This window comes from Mesoplodon densirostris, chromosome 4, assembly GCF_025265405.1.
Source record: "Mesoplodon densirostris isolate mMesDen1 chromosome 4, mMesDen1 primary haplotype, whole genome shotgun sequence".
Classification (NCBI taxonomy): Eukaryota; Metazoa; Chordata; class Mammalia; order Artiodactyla; family Ziphiidae; genus Mesoplodon; species Mesoplodon densirostris.
The window spans coordinates 78312389-78328997 of record NC_082664.1 but is presented as its reverse complement, the minus strand read 5'-3'; the positions used below and the strand labels follow the sequence as shown (position 1 = coordinate 78328997).

The following is a 16609-nucleotide window of genomic DNA, read 5'->3' as shown; positions in this document are numbered from 1 at the left end:
GCACGCTCCATCCGTCTGGAAGTGGCGAGGACTCATCCGGCTGTGGCCAAGACGACTGACCTTGAGAACCTTTGGGATCTTCCCATGGGCGGCCTGCAACCAGTAGTCCCTTTCCTTCCCAGCTAATGATACCGCCAATGTGACTGAGCTTCGTTTTTTTTTTAAATAGATATAGATATATATTTATATATAAAATAGTTTCTTACAAAATAAAACCAAACGAACAAAAAATGAAACCCAACTTAAAAAAAAACCAACAACGATAACAAAAAGTCAAGCAGGACAGAGACGGGCTTGAGGCCCAGGGTTGGCCTCTGGCGCTGCCCTGAGTCTGTGGGTGGGTGTGAGCTGGGGAGGTCGAGGTGCTCAGTCGCCCTTCTGCTTGGGGGCCTGCACGGCCCCATTGGCCAGAGCGGGGGCGCTGTCTGGGGAGGAGGCGTTTGGTGTCTGCGAGGGGCGCAGGTAGGTGCCGAAGAGCTTCCCGTGGAGTGGGTGGTGAACGGAGAAGTCCTGGAACTCACCTGCACAGCAAGAGCGAGACGGGAAAGTAAAGACCTGAAGAGGAGAGGAAGAGGTCCCCGACTCTCTTCTCAGAACTGGTATGTCCTGTTCCTCTCATCTCAGCCTCACTGTCTCAAATCCAAGTTGACATCCTCTGCCTCCCCAGCTGGTTCCTCCCAGCCTTGCCCCTCGGATGTCCTGTTCCCCCAGGCTGGCTGCCGGCCCTGTTCCCTCCCAGCCCAGGGCCGGTGCCGCTCCGAGTGCTCACACGGGGCCTGGGAGGCCATGACTCACAGAGGGAGAGGCCCTGGCGGGCTCCTGCCTGGCACAGCTCGGCATGCAAAGTCCTGGCGGCAGGGTGGGGCGAGCCCAGCAGCAGGTGCAGGATGGTGCTAAAGCCGTCTTTGTACAGCAGGCGGCCGGGCCCCTCGGCTTGCTTCTCTTTCTCCTCGGCAAAGAGCTGGGAGGCAAAGGGACTCGAGTCAAGCTCTCTCCTCGTGCTGTCGCCCCGCACGTCTGTCTGACAGGCTCCTCCTCTTCCAAGAGTGTGGAGCCCAGGCCTCCTGCCCGCCCCCCACCCCCGACCCGGGCCCTTTCTGAATATAATCGTCACGGCTGCTGCCTTCTTCCCGTTGCCAGCGAGGCCTCGGCAGAGACGCTGGGGCTCTGCGGTTCAGAGTGTGGCCCTGGGACACCGAGCACCTACCATCCGGAGGCACCTGGAGACAGTACACCGCACAGGCCTCCGGGCGGGGTGAGCACAGCCTCCACGTGCCTCCCACCCCAACGTCCTGATACCTCAAAGGCCAGGCGAGTCAGCTCCTCCAGGCTCCTGCCCCCATCCAGAGCTGCCAATGCAAGGGCCACGTCTCGGAAGTCCACCAAACCCCTGGCATCCTGGAGGGTGGAAGATAAACCAGGGCGATGCAGGGACCAACCCCGTGTCCCCCTTCCTGCTCTGGATCTCAGCTCCTCCCTCTTCTCGTCAGGCCTGGGGGTGACCCCTGTGTCCACTTCCCTCAGAACCGTGAGCCCTAAATTCTCCGGGATCTCAGACAGTCCTCTCGGGGCATGGGTTTGCCTGGTGACAAAGCTCTCCTATAAAGGGATCTCCTAGGAACGATGGAATCCCTCAGGTATGCTGAAGTTACCATCAAGTTTCTGATATACTATCAGGGCATTCTGGACCCCAAGCTGGAAAAACTGGTTCTCTTCTGACTTGGCCTATGTGGGAGAACGGGTCCAACAAACTAAAAGGGGGCCATTGGCATAATTTCTTACCAAAAAACTCCCTGAGGATACCTGCTGGGTCAGATCTATGTGGGACTGGGGCACCTGGGTTTTGGTTCTGTTCTTCTACAGGCTATGATGGGAAGCTCCTTTCAGGGACTGTCTGCCCCAGTCCAAGGAATCAGCACACCTGGATCACTCTCTGTTCCCTGAGAGATGTTGAGAACCATGGTCTGCATCTTAGGTCAAAAAGAACTCCTTGGGACCACTGGGAGTTGTTCATAAACATTATGAACCTTCTGGGGTTATTATAATTTGACAAGACAACCTAGTTAAATCCCAGGAAATATACAGCTCACCAAGATTCTTGAGAAAGTTCAGGAATTCCCCAGAGAAGCTCTGGGATATGTTTTAAAAATCTGCCCAAGTATTACAGATACTTCTAGGTCTCAAACCCTTAACTGTCTAACCTGTCCAATGTTGTCTCCTCCGTATGTCACCTTCCCACCTAACCCTCCCCCAGTGCCCCACAAGGTCATATGATCCCCATCTCTGCCGATCTCCAAAATGCCTCAAAAATTTATGGACCTCATTGACCATCATTTCTCCATTGTTCTTCCCCACAATGAGTAAAACATTGCTGTTCAATGCACTGGACACTCTCTCTATAAAAAATGAATCTCCCAGCAGACCTCAGAAGATGTCTATCTAACAATAGCTGTTAGAGCATCCAGCCCAGACTCCAAATTGGCCATCCACACGGCCCCTCGGATACTGTACTTAAATCTTGAGCATCCCAGCCCCTTTACCTGCTGGAAGTAGCTAAAGGCACCAGCCACCATCTGGGGGTCAGAGAGCTGTAGCTGCCTGGCAAACTCTTCCTGGCTGATCATTCGACTCCGGCCTGGCTCCGCCTCAGTGTCCACACAGCCAGGGGACAGCCTACAAGGGAATTGTTGAAGGTGCAGAGCTGACTCAGTTTCCTTCGGGACACATCACCCAGCAGGACCCTGGCCTCAGGGCGGGTACATGTGGTGTTTTTCTAAGATGTACTCTGACTCGTAGTCCCTGGAGAGCCATTCCTACTTCTGTCACTGGGGTTATTAACGTATCTTTCTTTTTTCCTCCTTCCTTTTACCCCATTATCTTTTTAAAAATTCCTCTGTCTTCCCACTTTTTCTTTTTTTCTTTTTAAAGACTCTGCTTCCTCCTACCCATTCTCCTTTTTCTTCTTTTTTTCTCTTGCCCATACTCTCACCTTCATGGTCACTTACCCAGCCTTCCGAAGCACCCTTCCCAGTTCCCAGAGCTGCGGCTCCAACGCCACCTTCAGCCGGCCCACCATAATCACCGGCAAGCTCCCTACAAACTCACACTCAGTGGCTGGAATGCCCAGGGCCCTAAAGGATGAAGAGGGATGGAAAGCAGGGGAAATGAGGCAGAAGACTCGCCTGAGGGTTCATTACTGATTCTGGCCTGCCGACTATGGAGAGATCAGGCCCCTTTCACTCTCCCCTCCTCCACCTCAGCTGTCCAAAAGCCCTTCCCCCTGCCCTAGCCGTTCCCCTCCCCCAATGCGTGCCTCAAAACCCCAGCCCTCCTTCCCCTCCTATGGTTCCTCTGCCCTGTATATCTGTTCTAGGAAATACCCTGTGGGACACTTACTGTGCCATAACCCTCTGGACGTTGTTGGCATAGAGGGTGGGGTCCCTGCTTTCCTCCGGGCTGGGGCGGTACACAGGGAGGAACTGAAACACACACATAGAGACCTCTCATCAGGACCTCAAAGGTAGGGGTGACCACTTCCACCCTCTTTCCCCAGAGCTTCCGGGCTCAGCAGATGCCCACTCTCCCACCCAACCCACGGGGGTCGTACCTCCACATCCACGATGCTGCAGGGCTGAGAGGCTGTGAGCCAGAGGACTTTGAGTCTAAGAGAAAAGAGACCTCAGAGGCTCAGCAATCTCTAACTATGGGCTCCCCGCACCCCAAGGATGGGAGTAGCAAAGTACTGTCCACCGATATAAAAATAAACTACTAGCCATCCAGTCAGCTGGATGAGTGTACAGCCGGGAGGCAGAGGGGCCAGAAAGGCGGCAGGATAAGAGAGAGAACGCTGCAGGTCTAGGCCAGGGGAAGTGCAGGCGAGGGGTTTCAGTAACCAGCAGAGGAAAAGACGCAAGCCGGGTGGTGCGGACCACCGAGCGACAAAAGCTAGGAAAGTAAGTCAAAAGTCACTATGATTACAGCAGGAATGATTAGGTGGAACAGCTTAAAGCCACTTCCAGATTATAGCAGGAGATGGGAACAAAACAGAGGGACAGGGGCATCCCCTTCGCTAGAGTTCTCTCAGTCACAGGACGAAGGGCTATTCACCTTGTCTGGAAGGTGGAAGATGTGCCAGGAATTCTGTGGGACCCCACTTCCCACCCTCACCCCAAGAACACCACTACTCACACTCCAGGGCCCCTCCATGCCCAGCTGGTGGTATCCTATGTGGTAAGCAGAGGTGAGGGGAGAAAGGCATTACTTTTCTTCCCCGGAACTGGCTAATCCTTTTGGAGCAGAGGCCCCGACCCTGACCCTGACCCACCCCACATGCACATCCCATGGTGGCACTAGAGGTTTTCATTGATTCCCATTCAGGGTGGACTTGTGCTCCCCCTCCCCCCTCTCGAACTAAGACTCACCAGACTGTTGGGGTAGCGGATGAGGACAGGCTGCACAGGCACCCCTGCGATGAAGGCTCCTAAATCCCGTTTCCACCCCCACCCCCCAGGCAGAGGTTAGAGAATGCAGGTAGCTAGAGGGCATGAAGTATAGGCATCTAGATCAGCTCTACAATGAGATGTGGCCTTGCTCCATTTCATTTATAATTTTCTCTGACTCGTGGAGACTCTTTAGTGTCAGCTAGGAGGCTCCCCGTCTTCCTACCCCCCCCCCCGCCCCCGCCCCCGCCCCCGCCGCCCTTCCACTTCTTGGGTTATTCCAGAGTCCCTCTCCAAATCCTGGGCTCCTTTTTCCTACAGCCCTACCATCCACTGCTGTTTTATTCACCTGGTTTGAATTTAAGCAAAGCCTTCTTGTTGGAACAGGTGCCCTCAGGAAAGAATAGTACCTGGGTTAAAAAAAAAAAAAAAAAATCAAGAGACCAGAATGAGGTGAGTGGAAGGGGACGAGAGGAAAAAGAAGCCTCTTCAGGAGCACATAAAAGGCGAGGAGGTCTGAACACCCTTTTACCCACCTGGGGCCACTTGCCTCCTGAGGTAGCCCGCCTTCGGACCTCCTCCACCACCCTGCGCCGAGAAGCCGGGTCATGCCTGGACACTAGGATGGCTTGGTTGAAGCGAAGAAGGGCTGGGGTCCGGAGAGGATACAAGGAGTCACTTGGTTCTTCCCCAGGGGTAGTAACACCTGCAGCCTCCCCTTCCTCAACAGTAGGAGATGCTTCCCGGTTATCTCTTTGCCCTGGGGACCCTCCTTTCATGGTGTGTTATCCCTTTTAGGGAACTGACCAGAGCTCCCTGCTCTCTTCTAAGCACAGAGCTCAAAGTCAAAGAGGTTGCTTTCACAAATGGTGTGAATTTGCATTTCATTTGCCAGCATCAGGCAATATCCCTTCTACCTTCTCCCTCCCCCCTTGGGGCCAGTTCTCTCCAGAGTCTCTGATTCCTGTCTTTTTCACCCAGAGTGGTCATCTCTCCTCTTCACTCCTCTTAATCTCTCACCTCCAATGACAGGAACAGAAAGGTTCTCAGCTCGAGACACAACCTTGGGCAGGTCACAGGGCAGCAGAACAATGGGGTCAAAGAAAGTAGAGTGAGGGGCAGCAACCAGGACGGGAGCTTGAAGGCGAGAGGCCCGCTGGCCCCGAACTCGAATCCGGAGGAAACCGAGCAGGAAAAAGAGCAGGCGGCTGAGGCCCAGCACCCCGTTGTGGCACACAGTCCTGCCAGGCAAGGCTGGGCATCAGCGGAGACAGTGATCCTGACCTTCACTCACCCCCCAGGCTCAGACACCCAGGAAAGCAGGTGTCCTTCTTTTGCCCTCTATTACCTGGCAAAGGGGCTAAAGTCTCTGGTTACTTTGGGACATATCAGGGTGCAAAATTTAGAGTTGAGGTCCTGGGTACCAGGGACTGAGCTTGGCTGGCTCATCTCACCTACCCAGGCTGGGTAGGAGAGCTTCGGAACCCTCCCTCCTCCTCTTCTTTTTTTTTTTTTTTTTTTTTTTTTTTTCTTTTTGCGGTATGTGGGCCTCTCACTGTTGTGGCCTCTCCCGTTGCGGAGCACAGGCTCCGGATGCGCAGGCCCAGCGGCCATGGCTCACGGGCCCAGCCGCTCCGCGGCATATGGGATCCTCCCAGACCGGGGCACGAACCCGTATCCCCTGCATCGGCAGGCGGACTCTTAACCACTGCGCCACCAGGGAGGCCCCCTCCTCCTCTTCTTAAAGAGGGAGCAGAATGGATAGCGGGGAAGAGGAATGAGAAGCTGGGTCTCTGGGGGCTGGTTCCTCACTTACTTTCTCCATCCTGTAATCGGTTCCTGAAGCTGCTCCTCAGTAAGACCAGCTACTTGCAGCCAGGCAAAGGGCCAGAGGAGAAAGAGGACGATAAAGGCCAGAAGCACTCGGATGGGGGCCAGCAGTGCCCCCAGGAGGCAGAACTGCAGAGGGTGGGAGAGGAGGCCACTTCAGGGCTGAGATGCTCCCTCCAGGCTTCCCCTCTCCCACAAGGATGGACCCACGAGCAGAGGGCCATCACCCCTGGATACCAGGAGACAAGTAGTGTGGGAACAGGAGATGGGACTGGAACCCAAGGTGGGATGAAGACACCAATGAGGGAAAGAGGATAAAAGATAAATGGGATCAGGGGCCTCACTTTCCTGTCTTTCAGCTGGTCCCCATCACACCAACAAAACTGAAAGACTGTTAAGAGGATTCAAGGATAACTAGTGTGAAAGCGCCCAGCACTGTGCTTGATGTAGGGTAGTCTAGAGATAGTTCCTCCTCCCACCACCCCTTTCCATAAATAGCTCCTACGTCTAACAGAAACCAGGTGCATAGTTCTTTCCACTTCGGGTCTGGGAGGCAGAGGGCTGGGAAACACAGAGAGGTCTACTTTTCAAACCCAGGCCAGTCTCTAGTTCTGCCCAGGAGCACTTCCCCAGTACTGGGGGAAAGGCCAGAAAAGAGATCGGCCTTACTCCACAGGGTAAGGGTTGCCAGGAGCCAGGGTGACTCCATGGGCTGCCTGGGGAGAGTGCAGGTAAGCAAACCGAGCCCCAGGAGCCGGCCTCAGGGGAGGTGAAGGCAACAGAAACCTCGGACACTCCCTTCTCATACCACTCCCCAGACTCCCCAGGCCGGCGCGGCCCTCCACTTCCTGTAGCCAACCCCCTTCTCCACCTCCCTCCCCCCACCCCAGCGGGAGGTGCTGCAGTGCGTGTTGGGGGGGTGGGTAGTGGAAAGGAGGGGTTGCTGGAAGAGCACGGGGGTTCAGGCTCCGGGCCCAGAAACGTCTTCCAAGTCAGAGCCTCCTAAAAGCACTCAGCACGCCCCTGCCCACCTCCCATCCATGGCCTCTACCTCCATCCTAGCCCATCGGCCTCCGCAGGATGTAATCCGCAGTCTCCAGCGTCCTCCACCTCCCCTCCCCCTGGGTCCCCTGCAATCCTCCATCCTCACCTAGTCAGTTCTCACACACCTTCAGCTTGTCTGTCGCCCAAGCCCGCGTCCTCCCCAGGACTCCTCGACCACCCCCGCCGCCCCCACGTGCGCACCGCCTGACTCCCGCCCCGCTAGCCTCTCACCCACCCCCTTTCGGATCCCCATCCCCATCTGTATCGAGGCTCCAAAAGGCCTCCTTTTTCTATCCCCGCGAGTCCTCCCGACGCCCCCCCGCCCATACCTTACCTTAACCCTCTGGAGGCGGGAGAGGTGTAACTCATGCACGAAGGGGTTGGGGGGCGCCGGGGGTCCGGGGGTGGGATAGAGGGGGGCCCAGTCCCCCGGACTTCCCTGGCTCATAGCGGCGGGAGAACGTGGGAGGGAGGGCACCCCAGCCCGGCCCCGGGCCCCTCTTTGCAGAGCAGCAGCTGCAGCTGCAGCAGCGGCAGCGGCGATCTAGCCTCGGCCCCGCCTGGTGCGGGGCGCCGAGGGGCGGGGAGCAGGCTGCGCGGTCGGGCCCGCGTTGTCAGGGAGCCGGCCGAGGGGCGGGGCTTCCAGCGCCCCGGCGCCCCTGCTCCTCCGCGCCCGCCACGGCGTCCGCAGCCCCTCGGGCCATTGTTGCGAGGCGGCCGGATGCTGGAGCGCGGCGCCTGCCTGCGGGCTGACCCCGGGCCTGGGCCTCCGGGCGTCCCTCTCGGAAAACCCGGCCGGCGCCTCCCCGCAGGCCTCCGGCTCGGAGCGAGTTTGGGGCGGCGAGGAGCGAGCGGAGCTGAGAACGCCCTCGGACTCCGCCCGGGCGTCGAGGTCACCCTGCAAACACAGATCGGGGTGGGGACCTCGGGCGGATGAGAATGGAAGGGCGGGTGCGCAGTGCGCGGAAGCCGGCAGCTCGCGGCCGAGGCGGGGCCCACCACCTCTCGGAGGCCGACCACCTTTCCTTCCTGGTTGGGTCGACGCCGTCGCGCGTGGACTTGAGACGCTCGCGCCCTCTGGCGGCCGTATTGTGCCTAACAGCTCTCGGCATCCGCGTCCTGCCTGAGCTAGGCAGGGCTGCCTGTTTTGGTGTGAGGACTCCGTGAGGTGCCGGCAACCATCAAGACGCTGGTCATACATTTACCAGGGCTCAACCAGGCCTGGACGGGCAGTGCGAACCTGAAAAGCTGGGATGACCCCGGACGCAGCCCTCTTTTTCCTCCTAGTCTCTTTTTTCTGTCTTTCTGTTTCTTTCTCTCCCTCGCTCCAGTGTGTAAGAAGACAAAGTAATACCCCTCATCCCCAGACTCCAAACTGTCCTAGAAAGCACATTAACTGGTTAGACCCTGGTCGTCAGGCTATGGTGAGATCAGGGAATTGGCTAGACTTTGAGATCCACAGCCAGTAACACAATCGGAAATAGTGACAAAAAGGAGATAAGAGCCTCGTTGCTTGTGGAAAGAAGCTGTCTTCACCTTGTTTTACTTCTCTCTTCTGCATCCCTGTCAGTCATCATTTCCTGAGGGTAATGGGAACAATGGCAGATCAATGGGCTATTGGGTCATTGGCTACCATTAATCTTTTATTGGAAGGGGGACCAGGCAAAAGTCAGAAGTCACTTTACTTCTATCTAGACTCCCTTCCCTCCTTCCTTGCCCCATAATTTACCCACTTACATTCCTGCCTATATCCCTAAGAGAGCAGCCAGCATTCTCAGAGAAATAAAAGGATATCCTAGTCAGATTTATTTCTTAAAGATTTTTAGAGAAGATTCCATGGCTCTTTAATTTTAATTTATTTTTCCAGCTTTTTTGAGATATTATTGACATATATGTAAATTTAAGGTGTACAATGTGATTATTAGATACATGTATGTCTTTTTTTTTTTTGCGGTACGCGGGCCTCTCACTGTTGTGGCTTCTCCCGTTGCGGAGCACAGGCTCCGGACGCGCAGGCTCACGAGCCCAGCCGCTCCGCGGCATGTGGGATCCTCCCGGACCGGGGCAAGAACCTGCATCGCCTGCACTGGCAGGCGGACTCTCAACCACTGCGCCACCAGGGAAGCCCACCTGTATGTCTTTTACCTACTATTTAAAGGAGGGCAGGTTCTGTATGTCTTGGGTTTTCCAGGGTAGTTTCAATATTTTTATAATTTCGTTTTGTTTTGATTAAGGTAATTCATTAAAAGCATAATTACACATAATTTCCTTTTTATGCGTCTAATATTTTAACATAAATTATCTATAACCATACCATGAAGTTATTAAACTTAAGATTCAAGCCCATAGACTAATGATAATTATATGCAAATTACTATTTAATTAAATTACACATAACCACATACTATCAATGATATACGGAGAAAATTTTGGTCCTAATTTCCAATTCTCTCTATGGAACAGATGAAGACCCTTAGGCAGTGTGTCTGGTTGGATTTCTGTTCTTCTGGCATTTGTTTTGTTCATCTTTTATGTCTCTTGGAATGTTCTTGCTCCTTGCCAGGTTCTTATTTCATTGTCTCGATTTCTTATCACTGATTACAGAGCAATCTCAGTCTTTGTGCCAATTCTTAATATTTTAAATGTCTTCATTAACTTCTGTTAAAATGTTCCACAAGGGCTTCCCTGGTGGCACAGTGGTTGGGAGTCTGCCGGCCGATGCAAGGGACACAGGTTCGTGCCCCAGTCAGGGAGGATCCCACATGCCGCGGAGCGGCTAGGCCCGTGAGCCATGGCCACTGAGCTTGCGCGTCCGGAGCCTGTGCTCCACAACGGGATAGGCCACAGCAGTGAGAGGCCGGCGTACTGCAAAAAAAAAAAAAAAAAAAAAAAAAAAGTTCCACAAACGTGCTTGCTATTAGCAATAGTTTCTTTTTGCCAGTCTCCTCTCTGCCTCCACCTTTTTTTAAAAAATAGATCTTTATTGGAGTATAATTGCTTCACAATACTGTGTTAGTTTCTGTTGCACAACAAAGAGAATCAGCCATATGCATACACACGTTCCCATATCCCCTCCCTCTTGAGCCTCCCTCCCACCCTCCCTATCCTACCCCTTAGGTCATCGGGAAGCACCTAGCAGATCTCCCTGTGCTATGCAGCTGCTTCCCACCAGCCAACTATTTTACAGTCAGTAGTGTATATATGTCGATGCTACTCTCACTTCGCCCCAGCTTCGCCCTCCCACCCCGTGTCCTAGAGTCCATTCTCTATGTCTACCTCTTTATTCCTGCCCTGCAGCTAGGTTCATCAGTACTTTTTTTTTAGATTCCGTATATATGCCTTAGCATATGGTATTTGTTTTTCTCTTTCTGACTTACTTCACTCTGTGTGACAGATTCTAGGTTCATCCACCTCACTACAAATAACTCAATTTCGTTCCTTTTTATGGCTGATAATATTCCATTGTATATATGTGCCACATCTTCTTTATCCGTTCATCTGTCGATGGACAGTTAGGTTGCTTCCATGTCCTGGCTATTGTAAATAGAGCTGCAATGAACATTGTGGTACATGACTCTTTTTGAATTATGGTTTTCTCAGGGTATATGCCTAGTAGTGGGATCGCTGGGTCGTATGGTAGTTCTATTTTTAGTTTTTTAAGAAACCTCCATACTGTTCTCCATAGTGGCTGTATCAATTTACATTCCCACCGACAGTTCTGCCTCTATCTTTTAGCTGCTCTGGTATAAATCATTCTGCCAGTGCTGGACTGCTGGGTGGGAGGTTTTATACTTGTTGTCTTTTTTGTAGAGTAACTCTTTGACTGGGACTTGTAGTAGACACGCTGGTCCTTTCTCCCCTTTCCTCCTTAACAGAACTCCGATTTAGTTCAAGTATCTAGCTGACCCACACACCCATTTGTCCCAGGGGCAGCCAGGTTGGATGGAACCCATCTGAGGTGATCCTTTTCTCCTGGTCAGTGGATGATTTGGAATGGATGAGTGATCCTGGACAATGAGACCTGAAGGAAAGTCTGCTGAGATGCTTCTGGGAATTTTCCTCACTCTTCATGAGAATGCATATGAATTAACACTTTATTTTTATCCTCCGGATGTTTCTGAGTGTGACTCCTGTGACTGCTGACGCCACCTTGCAACCCCGAGGATCAACTATGACTTAGGATAGAGCAGTGGTGAGAGGCAAAGAATCTGGGTCTTTGATGACAGAATTGAGCCTCTGAACAAACCAAATTGAAGTCTGAAGTACTTCTGGACTTCCTGCTACATGAGAAAATAAATTTCTGTGCCCTTTAAGCCAGTTTGAGTCAGAGATTTTGTTATGTGCAAAACCCCACTGTATTCATTTGCCATTGCTGTATAACAAATTGCTATAAAATTAGCAGCTTAAAACAGCCTCTGTTTATTATCACAGTTTCTCCAGGTCAGAAGTCCAGACACAGCTTTGCTAGGTTCTCTGCCTGGGGTCTCACAAAGTTGAAATCAAGGTATTGGCAGGGCCATGTTCTCTTCTGGTGGCTTGACTGGGGAAGGACCTGCTTCTAAGCCTCCTCAGTTGTTGGCAGAACTCATTTCCTTGAGGCTGGAAATTCATGGCAGCTTGATTCTTACAGCCAGTGCCAGAGAGAGTCTCTGACCTCCAGGCCCTCTTTCAGGTCAGCCCACCCAAGACAATACTGCTTTTGATTAACTCAGAGTCAACTAATTAGGGACCAGAGTCTGCAACTACATCTGCAAAATCCATTCACTTTTGTGATATAATGTAACATAATCATGGAAGTGGTAGCCCTTCACCTTTGCCATATTCTGCTGTTAGAAACAAGTCACAGTTTGGCCTGAACTCAAGGGGAGGGAATTATACAAGGACATGAACAGTAAGGAGGAAGGAATCATAAGGCCTCCCTAGAGTGTGTTTACTATAGACACTAAGGGATTCAGGGACCAGGATGAAGATTGTTTCCCCGTTGTGGAGAAATACACTTATTTTTCCTGTAAAAGTAAAAATTTTCTCTTCAGAGTTTATTGTTTAACCATCTCATGGTCACAATTAATGAGCAGTACTGAAATGTAGATTTAAACAAAAGCTCTTAGAGCATAACAGAGGGAACAACTAAGTAGAGCATGATATCTCAAGAGTGAGTTCCCTAAAGAGGGTCATTTGAATTAGATCTTGATGAATAAGTAGTAGTTCATAAAGTAGTTGGGAAAGAACAAATCAGACACAAAAGGAGCACTTACTCATGGACAGGAGAAAGTTAATGAGGGTTTGAACACACCCATGTGGTCAGATTGCTGGGTGATTGAGGGTGGGGATGAAGACTGAAAGATATAGTGCAAAGCCTTTAAAGCATTCTAAATAATTTGTGCTTATTCCTACCTCTAGTAAAGAGTAAGCTGAGGTCAAATAGGACACAGCAGTGTTCAGTGGAAGTTCTATAGACATCTATATAGTAATATGTGTAATCACACATATTGTGTGGTTACATATACAATGTGAATTCTATTTATTCAGCTTGCAGATAATATTTGTTTTTTTAATACAGATTTCTAGACTCCTTGAAATTACTCCATGCAGTGGTATACCTAGCATATTTGACACCTGGATGGGTCCTTCATGATGGGATTAGCACCCTTTAAGAAGAGGGGCCAAGGAGCTTGTAGTGCCTCTCTGACCTGTGAAGACACACTGAGAAGGCTGATGTCTGTAAGCCAGATAGAGAGCACTGTAACCTCACTGTAAATGGACCATGATCTCAGACTTCCAACCTTCAGAACTGTGAGAACATTTCTGTTTCTTAAGCCACCCTTGGCATTTTGTTATGGCGGCTGAGCTGATTAAGACACTGTTATCGGGACTTCCCTGGTGGTGCAGTGGGTAAGACTCGTGCTCCCAATGCAGGGGGCCTGGGTTCGATCCCTGGTCAGGGAGGTAGATCCTGAATGCATGCTGCAACTAAGAGTTCACATGCCACAACTAAGAAGTCCTCATGCCGCAACAAATATCCTGCATGCCGCGACTATCCTGCTGTAGCCAAAATAAATTAATTAATATTTTTTTAAAAGACACTATTACCACATTATCTCAAATCTACTATTTAAACATGAGAATATGTACTACTACAGGGGCTGGAGACATGAAGCATGCTTGAAGTTATCTGGAACGATTCTGGACTTTTGCAACTTACTCTCTAAATGAATGAGAATTGCTACTGAGTCCACTTGTGTCTGGGGGCAATTGTATAACTGGGAGTTTTTTGAGTTAAATTCTGCATAGAATATGATGTTCACTGAAGGATAAGTAGTAAAAATGTTCAACTTGAAGCTTAAATAAATATTATTAAAATTCAAAAGTAACCATGGCAATGTTTAAAACTTGGACCCATAGGATATTTTTTTTGGAGGAATAATTTATCACTGACATTGTTTAGAATTGCTGGTGCATGGCGATAATAAATTGCTGATTTTTGGCCAGTTTTATTATTCTTTTTAAATTCTCTACAGGCAATGCATACTCTTGTTGCCTGCACCTGGGGCTGACTCCATCCATCAGCTTGCTCTTGGTACCCTACTGACTCCATGATGTCTTAGGTGCTTGTTTCACAGGTTAAGAACCACTGGTCTAGCTTGGGAGACTAGGAAGATTTGGGGTTGATATGGTTTAAACATATTCATTGGGAGGCACCAGCCAGATCCAGGTGGCACTGTCTAGTAGGCTTTAAAAATGTGGATCTGGGGCTCAGGGATGGAGATAAAGATTTTGGAGAAGCCTATGCATCTGGTAGAGAAATCGAAATCAGGAGTGTGGGATCAGATATATTTCTATTTGTTTCAGAGGTGCCTTAAATCAAGAGGGAATTCTCCTGACAACCATCTTGACTGTTTTCAATCTAATAAGAGAAATATTTATTAACTTATTGAACCATTTTATGAAATCTCAGTAACCAAGAAGTTCATTTAATACCAAGCTAGATTCTTTTCTTAGGGAGCTAACAGGCTGGACTTCTCTTTGGTAGGGATAGCACAGTTTTTATGTCTTCATTCTAGGTTCACAAAGGGTGTCCTTGGAGGGATTAGAGATTGGGAAAAAAATCAGTTAAACTTCAACATCTTCAAAAATATTCCAGATAGGCTTGAGATGAGAAAAATAGTTTCAAAAAACGAGCTTACTGAATAAGGGCACATGTGAGCAAGGGAAGAGGGGTGATTCCATCTCTGTGATCCTGAGTGTAGCACAGTGCTGAGTGTACCTATGTTTAATAAATGTTTTCTGATGTTTGAGAGTCTCAGATTTTTGTTTGTTTGTTTGTTTTTTGGCTGCATCAGGTCTTAGTTGCAGCGTGTGGGATCTTTTGTTGCAGTGTGCAGTCTCTTCGTTGTGGCACACAGGCTTCTCTCTAGTTGTGGCGTGCGGGTTTTCTCTCTCTAGTTGTGGCACACAGGCTCCAGAGCACATGGGCTCTGTAGTTGGCGGTACACAGGCTCTCCCATTGAGGCACGTGAGCTCAGTAGCTGTGATGCGTGGGGTTAGTTGCCCCGTGGCATCTGGGATCTTAGTTCCCCAACCAGGGATCAAACCTGCATCCCCTGTGTTGGAATGCAGATTCTTTACCACTGGACCACCAGGGAAGTCCTGAGCCTCAGATTTTTAAAAAGGCAACAGATAATGTAGATCTCAGACATCCCCTGTTCCTCCATGAGTCTCTCAAATTCAGGCACCTGGAATAATGGCCACTGATCACTGTATCTGAGTGACTACTTTGAGATCTGCATTCACAGTGAACTTTATAGAATGCTAGGCCACTACATAAATATCTTTTGCATTTATGCGGATACCATTGCTGTCTGAGCAATTTTTTCCAGCCTTGGTTTTTTTTTTTTTTTTTTTTTTTTGTGGTACTAGGGACTCTCACTGTTGTGGCCTCTCCTGTTGCGGAGCACAGGCTCCGGACTCACAGGATCCGGACGCACAGGCTCAGCGGCCATGGCTCACGGGCCTAGCTGCTCCGCGGCATGTGGGATCTTCCCGGACCGGGGCACGAACCCACGTCCCCTGCATCAGCAGGCAGACTCTCAACCACTGCGCCACCAGGGAAGCCCCAGCCTTGGTTTTATATTTGCACTAATCCTTCCTGGAGATAATGGTATGAATTTGAGTTGCCAGAGTGAGATTGGTTCAGAATAAAGTAAACAGTCTTGAATTTGGCACCACAAAATAGTTCATGGGACTGTTGTACAGTAACTCCTTTGCTTGGGGCATATACCCACCCACTCTTTCCCATCTCCCCTCTGTCTAATGTTAGCTGCCCCCACAGCCACTCCCTTCTACCACTTCTTCATCCTGAGCTTTCCAGTTTTCTGGTGACAACCAAAAAGTTCTGTTTCCTGCCTTCTGCTTTTTCACTAAGAAATACCATTTAAATTTTGATGAAATATCTAAGAACTAGCAATGATTTATGGGAGAGAACTAGGTTAGGGACTGTGTGAGGTGGTGGTGGAATGTGTAAAGAGGCAAAGCAAAGCATGTATTCAAGTATTATCATCTCCATTAGGCCTAGCACAGTGTCTGGCAGAAAGTAAGTGCTTCATAATTATTATTGTTGGCTAAATGCATAGTAATATTTATTGCTTTTTTATGCCAGAGTTCACAAAATTCTCTTGTTGGCTCACAATCAGAAGACATAAAATAGAATATAAACAGGATCAAAGAATTAGCGGAGTAGGAATGGAGATGGTAGAGTAGGAGGACACGGAACTCACCTCCCCCCACAAACACATAAAAAATCCATCTGTATGTAGAACAATTCTTACTGAAAACTAACTGGGGACTAGCAGAAAGCTTGCTTACTTCCAAAGCAGGGTGGGGGAATTCCCTGGTGGCCCAGTGGTTAAGACTCCTTGCTTTCACTGCTGAGGGTCCGGGTTCAATCACTGGTTGGGGAACTAAGATCCCACAAGCCATGCAGTGTGGCAAATAGATAAATAAATAAATAAATAAATAAATAAAATAAAACAAAGCAGGTGGAAAGGACAGATTGAGACCATGTGGCTGGCTGACTGGTTTCCTGGCGACTGCCCTGGCATGTACCCCAGCCTGAGCCAACTAAACACTCCAGCATCATTTGCCTTGCATTGCAGCTCCACACTGGAATGAGGGCTTCCATAACCAAGGAAAAATCTTGGCCATGAGATGCTGTGGTGGCTCAAACCCTAAGCAGAGTCTGAAGAGGGAGGAGTCAACAATTGCTGGTGATCACAGGCAGCACATCAGAGGTAGACCAC

The 16609-nt window shown here is 50.2% G+C and overlaps 1 protein-coding gene across 1 annotated transcript; it reads right to left on the bottom strand.

The window, feature by feature from the left end:
• Window positions 1-202: 202 nt before the first annotated feature.
• Window positions 203-8338, bottom strand: LPCAT4 (lysophosphatidylcholine acyltransferase 4). Its single transcript, XM_060096545.1, has 14 exons — window positions 7648-8338; window positions 6256-6398; window positions 5460-5680; window positions 4976-5088; window positions 4789-4849; window positions 4422-4480; window positions 4189-4223; window positions 3608-3662; window positions 3397-3479; window positions 3006-3131; window positions 2541-2673; window positions 1300-1398; window positions 796-961; window positions 203-521 (listed from the first exon to the last, which is right to left on the bottom strand). The coding sequence occupies exons 1-14, from the start codon at window positions 7759-7761 to the stop codon at window positions 367-369; spliced, it is 1563 nt and encodes a 520-aa protein (XP_059952528.1). The 5' UTR covers window positions 7762-8338; the 3' UTR covers window positions 203-366.
• Between the last annotated feature and the right edge of the window lie 8271 nt (window positions 8339-16609).